The 10121-nt window shown below is 36.4% G+C and overlaps 1 protein-coding gene across 5 annotated transcripts in view; it reads right to left on the bottom strand.

The window, feature by feature from the left end:
* The window catches only part of LOC128896888 (TAR DNA-binding protein 43), a 12519-nt gene extending 2777 nt beyond the window's left edge, over positions 1–9742 (bottom strand). Inside the window, exons 1-4 of one of the 5 annotated variants that reach the window (XM_054160451.1) lie at positions 9229–9742; positions 7385–7512; positions 6006–6146; positions 1890–2758 (exon numbers count right to left, since the gene is read on the bottom strand). In XM_054160451.1, the coding sequence (XP_054016426.1) occupies positions 1907–2758; positions 6006–6146; positions 7385–7512; positions 9229–9466 (1359 nt within the window). In that variant the 5' untranslated portion in view covers positions 9467–9742 and the 3' untranslated portion in view covers positions 1890–1906. Of the gene's footprint in view, positions 1–1889; positions 2759–6005; positions 6147–7384; positions 7555–9228 lie in introns of all 5 variants that reach the window. The other 4 variants (XM_054160449.1, XM_054160452.1, XM_054160454.1 and 1 more) reach the window with 4 other exon arrangements.
* Positions 9743–10121: the final 379 nt, after the last annotated feature.

The following is a 10121-nucleotide window of genomic DNA, read 5'->3' as shown; positions in this document are numbered from 1 at the left end:
ACTGTGACATGATTCTGTGATACTCCTGATACTCCGATAGAACCAAAGAAGCTCTTGGATAGTTCAGAAGAGTTCCATCGATTAGATCTGGATAATATTAGATTGTCCCAAAAGTTTCTTTCATTTTATTAATAATTAATACATACACAATATTTTATGTTACATTACAAAATTGTGTAGAATTCATTTCGCTCCATTACTATTACAGCATCAATGTCTAAGAAATTAGATTGTCTATTTATATAAACACTGCCACACAAAATAATTGAATGCAACTAATGGAAGAAACTTTTAGAACAACCTAATATTTTAAACAACCTCAAGCGAGCCAATCAATCCTAGGACTCCTTCAATTTCATCAGAACTCACAGCGAATCCTTCATGTATGCGTACCACAGAATCTTGCACTCAAAATTACTTAAGACATTATCCAACTTGGGTCTACTTGATAACTCTCCTGAACCATGTTTAGCGTACCAAAACCTATCTCAGAACTCCCTTGGTTTAATCTAAAAGATTATCGAATCTTTTTACTTAAGTTTTACTTAAGAGATTATCAAACAATTCCAATTAATCAGGAACTATGGAACTATTCTAAACAAAGTCGGAACTCTTGCGAGCTTCCACGAAGTGAATGAGCCTCCCACAACCCGTAGGACATCCTCTAGACGTGACATGATGTGTAAACGACTAACAAGGACAGCGCGAGTCACCGATTTCGTTGAAGCTTTATGTACTGGTAGATTTTCTCGGCCTGTTTACGAAAATGTGGTATTATAGACACTCGATACGTTTTCAGATATTTATGATCAAAGTTTCATTATTATAATGAAAAACGGTTATGTGTATTTAGGGACGTCAATGCATAAATGTAAATGCATAAAAATCTCCAGGATAGTTATTGAAGTTAGTATCAAATGAAACATTGTTGCGTTTAACATAAAAAGGTGTCTTTAAGACCAGTCATTTCACTGATCGAAGTAGAAATAGGAGCAAATAAAATAAAATTTAGCGTCAACACAAAACCTACCATGAACATTCTAGAACTTTTGTGTACAGTTCTTATATACGACACATAAATTATGTATACAACTGTTTCATGCATTATTCAATTCAGCATCAGGTGAAAGATTTTTGCATTCAATTGAAAAGAAGCTGAGACTGAAGTTGAGACTGGTCATTTGTTTGACCATAGATTATGCGTTTCTCATTTAGAAATTAATTGTACTAAAGATTTGGCTAACTAGGCTTGGCAGCGAATCAGGAGTCACAGCAAAGAAGAGACAATTTGTCCCAATGCGAACAATATTCACTTTCTTTCAAGCATTTGTTCTTGCGAGTCTCTATTATAGTTTAGCTAAAGGGAACCAGATATATATACAGTAAAGAGCATAGGTGTACGAACAACTACAGATTTAGTACAATTTCAACTGTAAAATTACATTACTAAATTGTGTAGATTATATTAAATACAGCTGAAAGTTATTTCTTTTCTGTGTACCTAAACCGTTAATGGCTATTTAAAATTAGTTATACGAGATCTGTGGTTAGGTCTGCGTTAGGTCTCTGGTTATTGGTACACTCATGCTCTTCGCTGTGTGTCCTAGCGAACACCTCTATTCGCATTGGGACAAACTATTCCTTCTTCGCTACAGCTTCTGATTTATATTCAATCCAAGTTTAACACAGTTAATTTCTAAAATAGAATCGGATAGAATAGAAACATAAAGTAGAGTCGAAGGGGTTACAGAAAATCTACCAGTACACAAAGTTTCATCAGAATCGACGAAGGTCTCTCCTTGTAAGAACATCGTCGACTGGAAAGTCGTAACGACGGATAAAGTATCGACGAATGTCTATTCCCGTTGAGCCGTGACTTATGTATTTACGATAGTAACAAGACTCATCAGTATCTTGACGTGTCCGAGGCGTGGTGATCCCTCGATGGACGGTGCTTGTAGTAACGGTCGTAATAGTTCTCCTTGGCCGCGTATCTTGGCGCGTCCGCGAACCTGGCGTCGACTTCCTTACCGTCCGCCTGGTATCTGGCTTCGACTTCTCTATTATCGACCGCGTATCTACCATCGGGATCCCTACCATCCACCGCGTATCTTCTCTCCATATCCCGGCTGTCCACCGGGTATCTACAATCAGGCTCTCTACTGTCAGTGGAGACTCTATTGTCGCCGGCGTGCCTGGTGTCCGTGTACCGTACGTCCATCGGGTATCTACAATCCGCGGACGGGTAACGTGCGTCCGTCGCCTCGTAATAATTTCTATCGTAACCGTAATTGTATCTGGCTTTCTCAGCGTAGTCGGGATTCTCCGCGACCGGGTAGACGGCGGCGCGTCCTTCGTAGCTCGGGTATCTTGCGTATTCGGCGTCGGACGGATAGCTGCTGGCTGAGTTCGGCGCGACCGGCGCGTGCTGGACCATGTAATTCCGCGTGTCGTACCCAGGCTCCTCGTAGGATGGATAGCTCGGTTTCTCGTACGCATTGTAACTCTGGCCCTCGTACTTGTACTTAGTGTTATCGTCGTACGGATAGTTCGGCGGGTACGACGGGTAATGGGTGGTTTTATAATCGTACTCCGAGTCGTACCTAGGCGGATTACCAGCGTCGGGCGCATTTAAGTTGATATACGGTTTCGTCACAGGCACCCGTCGGTTACTCGGCGTGTGAACCGGTATAGGGCGGTAGCATTCATTGTGTTTACTCGTATCATACTGACGAGCCATCATTAAGCCATCAATATTCTGCAACCAGATACACCAGCCCTCGACAATCACATACAATTTTATCTGTGGCATTTGTTTGATACACGCACATACACTAGGGTTGGTCCTTATTTTAATCATTTCTCAAATATATGACATCCCATGAATATCATTGGAAATACATACAATATTCCTGCAAAATTTCGGGTCTTAGTTTTAATATTAACAAGTGCCTTGAACCTTTGACTAGTTTTAAATGGAAAGTACATGAAATTTTTTCAATCGGGTACTTTTTCTTTGTAGCAAAGGATAAATATTGATGAGATGATTTGGAATATGTTAGAGTTATCCCTTTGCACTGGAGAGCTGACTCTCAGTCACCAATTAGGTTTTACGCAGCAAATCTACAATACCTAATGTTTCTTTAAGTTTAATTTCTTTGGAGCTCGAAGTGTCAATAAAATGACTGAACGGTGTTCCTCATACAGAAATCGTGGACTTGTATAGGCCCTCTTGGGATCTACTCAACGCTACTCAAAAACAGAGCTGTACATTATGAACCCTTTGCACTCGAGAGGTGACTCTCAGTCATCATTAGGTTTCACGCAGAAAATTTATAATACCTAATGTTTCTTTAGGTTTCATTTCTTTGGAGCTCAAAGTGTCAATAAAATGATTGACGATGAGGTAAAGGTAACCTTATATTCAAATCTAAATAGCTTAGAATTCATGGCAATGTTAAGAAACATCTTGAGTTACTGACAGATACTAGAAAAAAAGGCCTCGAGTGCAAAGGGTTATTATTTAGAGTAATAGGAAGAAGCCCTAAAAATTTCAAGTTTTTATTCTTATATACTTCAGCATGTAAAAAGAATCTATTTACAGTTTTTAGAATAAAATATCATAAATCATTTTGTTTATTCACACTTTTAACACATTCACTCAGAATTTCTTAGTCTTATATATCAGTCGAGTAAATAAGTAACTATTTTCTCTAGTGGAAATATTTTTACAATATTATTTTAAATGTCTTAAATATGAATATATTTTATTATAAATGTTCCATAAACAAAAATTCCTTTTCAGGTAATTCAAAAATTTTGTGTATCGAAATTTTTCGTTGAACAATTTATATTTAAAACATTTAAGATAGGATTGCTAGAATATTTGAAGTAGAGAAAATAGCTTCATATTTACTGAAGTTATATATAAGGAAATAATTGAGATGAAAATTTAAAATTTTTAGACCTTCTTTCTACTATTATAAGTAAAATCTCTGCCAAGTTTCAAATTATTTCATTAATTTTCACAGGAGTTGTAAAATAAAATTAATTGAGAAAGCTTCGGCACAAGTTAGCTTCATAATTACTGGACTGGTACACGAGGAAATAATTGAGATAAAAATTTGAAATTATTATGGCTTCTTCCTATTACTGTTAGTAACAATTCTAACAAATTTCAAATTGTTTCATTAATTTTTATTGGAATTAATGAAATAGAAGTAACTAATTGCAAAAATGACACGTATTTTCTATTTAAAACTTTCAAAGGTTTAAGTGTTAACCCTTCGTGGGATGATTTTTGCTGGAAATTCTAAGAGGCGTAGAGCTGTGAATTGAAAATAAATATCAGGTTAATGTTAGAGAAGTTGAATTTCACAGAACATGTTAATGTTGGGGAGTTTGAATTTCGCAGAAATTTTGTTGCATGTGTTCGCAAGGTGTTTAGGGAGTGCATAACATAGATTTCAAAAATCATTAAAGTAAGGACCACCCTAACATACACGCACTCTCGCTCAGCGTCGCACTAACGACATTCTTTAGGCTTCTTCATCGTACCATATCATACCATACCATACCATACCATTCCATACCATACCATACCGTCATACACATATTACATTCTAATCGTTAAAATTTTCTCAATTCAAAACACATACTTTACTCCACGCTAGGCGTTTGGCACTACGAGTTATTACAAGTTTTGACCGATTTATTTAACCAGTGTTATGCTGAATATCATCGTACCCTGTAAATTTATACTCTACTCTATTCCGTTTCGCAAAAATCCAAGGCTCAAACTATACTCGTAACGTTACATGTCGCAAAAGGTTCTCAATCGCACGCACTGTCACGCAAACCATACCCATTACAATGTTCGAAAGGGAAAGCACACATTTAACGGTACTAGAACGTTTATCGTTTGAAACTCACTTCCATTATTGGCTACCAATTTCCCTGAGTCGTTCTAATCGCGATACTTTGGCCAGATGTAGCAAACCAACGTTACATTTAATTTCACTAGAGTTCGCAGCTAAGACAGAAATTTGCAAACCGGCTCCCTTGGAAATTCTCAATTCTCTTCAAGTTTCTTGTGAATCGGGTATGCATTCCTAGGTAATTCGAATCTATTTCAAACTGACAGTGGTACTCTCATATCATACTTGTAAATTCCACACTATTTAACGACACAGGCATACGTACCATGTTATTTACAAGATCACGCAAGCATACTTTCTTAAATTATCTCCCATTGCATCGTGTGACACACACGTGAAACATTCACGCACATTTATCACTCGACCATTACAAATTTACCATTTAAATCGTCTACACATTCACCTATTTATACCACAATATACATTCTAGAGAGACATATAAAGATGATATTCAAAGATTATAAGCGGAAATCAATTGTCCTAGAGTCTTGTGCAATGATTCAGAATAGAAAAAGAATTTCTAAAGCAAATTATCCACGTATGTGCCATAGTCAGATATCTAGATTGTTCTTTTATCATTGTAATTCGCACTATAGTTTTACGGTTCAGTTAATGCCCTGACGTATGCATCTTAGACCTGTACATGACCGGTTCAAGCACGAATGGAATATTTATTTATGCTGTTCCATTGCAGCAGTGTGTCCTAATAATAATAATAATAATAAATTGTGCAAACATCGCCTTTGCCAATCACTTGCAACAAATCCAACAGTTCTGTCCTCAGGGTTTCAGATACACAAAACTTTTACATGGCGTACATAGTTGAACATTTTGTTGGATTTATTATGCAAGCGAACTAAAGCAGAGAATGTATGGTAATTGTGCAATGTTGATTGTTCATTCGGTGCATGGAAGATGTATGTACAGGTCCACGATTTCCATGCAAATATCATATATACGTATTTCAATTTGAAACGATCGTTAAATATTTTTAAGCATTTAGAAACTACTCTATGATATCCGTAGAAACAACGAATGATTATTATCGAATATATCGGGTGCTCTTACCTTACTGTTGGGAACCTTGACGTCGCACCATCTACCATCGATCATGTGCCGCTGCGCGAGACATCTCAATTGGGATTCGTAACTTCCGAATCTAATAAATCCAAATCCTTTGCTTTGCCCGGACTTTGCATCCTTTTTTACCTGTAGACATTTACGGTACAGGTTGTATATAAATGTTACAGAGATTATAAATCGTTAAACGAGTAACGATTAAACATTCTTGTATATTAGGGTAGTCCATGTTTTAATGATTTTTTAAATCTATGTTACATACCCTCTAAATACCTTGCAAATGCTACCTTGTAAATATATGAGGAAAGATTACTACAAAATTTCAGCTCTCAATTTTAACATTAACCATTTGACTGCGAAGGACGTAATGCCCTAGACAAATGAGCTCATTGTCAGAGAAGTGTTTATGTTTGTTAAATCAATTTTTAAAAAATATTTCCTTATAGGGGAAGGTGAGACGAAACTTTTTTATATTTACAGTTTATTCATGGGACGCTTAGTTTCGATAATAAAAATTGATGAGTTAAAGGTTTGCTGCAATTTCATGAAAAAGAGGTCTTCTAAGTTTTGAATTTTTATCTATGAAACTAAACCTCCTAACAATAAACTGTAAATAGAAAAAAATTTCGTGTTATCATCCCATACAAACTGATATTTTTTCAACCTTCATCAAAAAAGTAATTATCATCTAACGATGCTTTCATTTTCAGCATTGCAAATGTAATCGAATTCATGAAAAAGAGGTCTTCTAAATTTTGAATTTTTATTTATGAAACTAAACGTCCTATAAACAAACTATAAATACAAAAAAGTTTCGTGTTATCATCCCCTATAAAGTGATATTTTTTCAACTTTTGTTTATGGAACATTTATAAAAAATATATTCATATTTAAGATATTTAAAACAATAATGTAAAAATATTTCAACTAGAGAAAATAGCTTCCTACTTACTAGACTGATATATAAGGATAAAAACTTGAAATTTTTAGAGCTTGTTCCTATTATTATAAGTAATAACTCCACCAAATTTCGAATCATTTCATCAATTTTTACTAGAATTATAAAAGAAGAAGTAACCAATTGAAAACAATCCATGTATTTCCAATTTAAACTTTTCAAAGGTTTAATGCACCTGTTAATATTAAAATTGAGAGCTCAAATTTTACAGGAATTTTGTTGTATGCATCCGGAAGGTATTTAGAAGGTACAGATTTAAAAAGTCACTAAAATAAGGATCACCCTATTGCATATCTAGTTCGAAAAGGACAAACTAATTTTGCAGGAATTTATGAAACTAGACGCAAGGAAACATTGTAAGAATAATTTCCAAGTAAAGTGTGTGTCAAAATGAAACTGGCAAACCTACCTGAGCCATAAGTACTTCGCCGAACGTTTCGAAATACTCGCGCAAATTCTGCTCTGTCGTTTTCCATGGTAAACCAAGTACGATCAAGTCTGTGCAACGCAACTTTGTTTCCATTCTCTTAGTTTTAGCTGTGGAATTTTCCAAATTGTCATCAGATTTACGTTTGTTCTCTGAAAAGACATAAGTGTTTGTGTCAACTAACTATTTTTTTATTTACTAGTACCCTCCTCAGAATCTGAATCTCATCCGAAATGTATAACTTTCGTTACGCAGGAACTAAAAGTGACCATAAAGAAAGAGAGAAAGAAAGAAAAAGAAAGAGGAACACGGATATCCAGTACAAATAATAATTACTCGAAAAAAATACAATAAAAAATACTTGTGTGTCTGTGTTTGTAGAATTTGTGTGATGTTTACATGTGTATAACATAATACAGAGATCAAATTTCATTGGTGTTTTCAAGTTCGCAACTATGCAACTCTGCGTACACGTAAACAAACTTAGTTTATTATTAATAGACACTCATATAGATACAAGCGTACAGTCTGTGTACTGAAAATATCTCTACACGGACACAATCGCAAACCATGCCTGGCAATCTTGATGCATTCTACTGAATATTAACGCATGGTTATATTAATATCATTTGCCACAAAAGCGAGTGTGTTGTTCAAAATATTATACTTGTAAACAAACATTTTAATTGCGTGTTGTTCTACAATTGTAGGTACTTCTATTTCGCTTTCAATTCATTTTCAGGATTAATATATTTCTTTTATAGTAGAATGATTCGTTTACTGTTTGGCAAAGTGTTTATATGTATTCGGAAAAGCTCTTTCAGCTCTACAAAACTAGAATCGGCATTGTTTTGAATATATTTAAGTTTTTATTATTTTTATAGTTTAGGAATGAAAGTTCCAGGAGGCAAAAATCAACATTTTCGACATCTACTTTTCTCCTGAGCATCAAACCCAGGTTTTATCTTGATAAAAAGGAAAGAAAAGCAGATGATGAAAATGTTGATTTTTGCCTTTTGGAAATTCTATTTCTATGTTTGTGAAATAATAATATTAAATTAAGTTATTCAGAAAGAGTTACTTTGAATGTATAGAAATACTGCCAAGTAGTGACGAAATCGTTCTAGGATAGAAGGAAAATAAAATGGTATGAAGTTATTACCCGACTCTACAGTTTTATGCAAAGCATAAAGAGAAGTCAAGAGAATCGAGCATGTTACGAATGATTACCTGGGACATTACTCTTTCTATCGATATTGCTATCGTATAAACTAAATTTGTGTTATTTAAAAGAATAACGGTGAAACAAGTGTTTGAGATACAATCGTTGGCCTTATTTACAAGCAAATCCCATCAATCTCTGCAAAAGTCATGCGAAGCAGGGTCTCGGTTACAAATAAATTCAAATAAACAAAGAAAGGAAAGGAAAATTGTTCTAAACGACACATAAAATATGTAGCGACAAACACAGGACGCATGTACTGGATTCCATAAATGCAACGCAAAAATTGTTCGAGATCGCCCGGCGGTGGAAATTTTCCCCCCAAAAATTCGGAAAGAGACGCAGATAAAAATAGAACGGATAGAGAGAGAGAGAGAGAGAGAGAGAGAAAAAAGGGAGAGAGAGAGAGAGAGAGAGAGAGAGAGAGAGAGAGAGAGAGAGAGTAAATAACACAGAACGCCTCTGGAGCGGCAACAGCTCGCACGAAATTTCCATCAATCGATATAAGAAAAAGCCACGGGCCAGTCGATCTCTACGCGGCGTTAGTATTTGTACCGATGTAAATCGGTGGTACGCCGTGAATATATTTCCGTGAGATATGCACCTTTTGGGAATACGCAAAAGTAGACCGCCTTTCCCCATCCATTTTCGGGCGGATGAAGACGTCCGTCAACGAGACGGATGCCGCGCATCGTCCGCGACTCGGGATTGCGGTATTTCAGGCCGCACGTTCCAGGAAACTGGGCGGTCACGGTGGTCAATAAAAGCGTGCTATCGTCCTCCGTGGGCAGCTCAATCGGCTCGTCGCCCTCGTCCTCGGCCACCTGGATGTACGACGACATTTTCTCGTCCAAACGTGCGGTCTTTTCTTCCCCGTGAAAGGTGAATTAAAAATTTTTACAACACAACAAACACACACGCTCTCTCGGTCGTCTCGCAGCCAGTCACGCAACACCGCACCTCTTTCTCTTCGCCCAGCCAGTCGGGCCTACCACCGGACCTCTCAAAATGGCGGCTGTCCGCGCACGCGCAGTCCATGCGCCGTCAGCGGCGTGCCTACGCGGACCGCGAGCAGGTACCGCGAGGGCCCCGGTCAGACCGGAAATTTCGAAACTTTTTAGAAAGGGGCGTCGAAGTTACAATAAACTTCAATGTCGGGATAAAAGTCTGCGAAAATATGTGATAATAGAGAAGGGAAACAGCGAGTATTTGAGTGAAGAATTTTAAAAAAATATGAAACTATCGAAAGATTCACTTTTTTAGTTCATAAGACAGAAAAATATATAAAAAAGAAAGATCTTTAGATTAACCACTCAAGGGGAGTATAATACAATTCCGAAAACCAAAAATTTACTAAGAAGAGTGTAATGCATCATCAAAGACGAAGAAGCCACTGTAATGTACATACAGGATGTCCTAGAATTAGTGTAAGAATCGGAAATGAGGGGCCAAGACGATTCTAAACAACAATTTCCTTTGCAAAATTGTCGTATCGTG

Source organism: Hylaeus anthracinus, unplaced genomic scaffold (assembly GCF_026225885.1).
Source record: "Hylaeus anthracinus isolate JK02 unplaced genomic scaffold, UHH_iyHylAnth1.0_haploid 11978, whole genome shotgun sequence".
Taxonomy (NCBI): Eukaryota; Metazoa; Arthropoda; class Insecta; order Hymenoptera; family Colletidae; genus Hylaeus; species Hylaeus anthracinus.
This window is presented reverse-complemented; position numbering and strand designations above follow the sequence as displayed.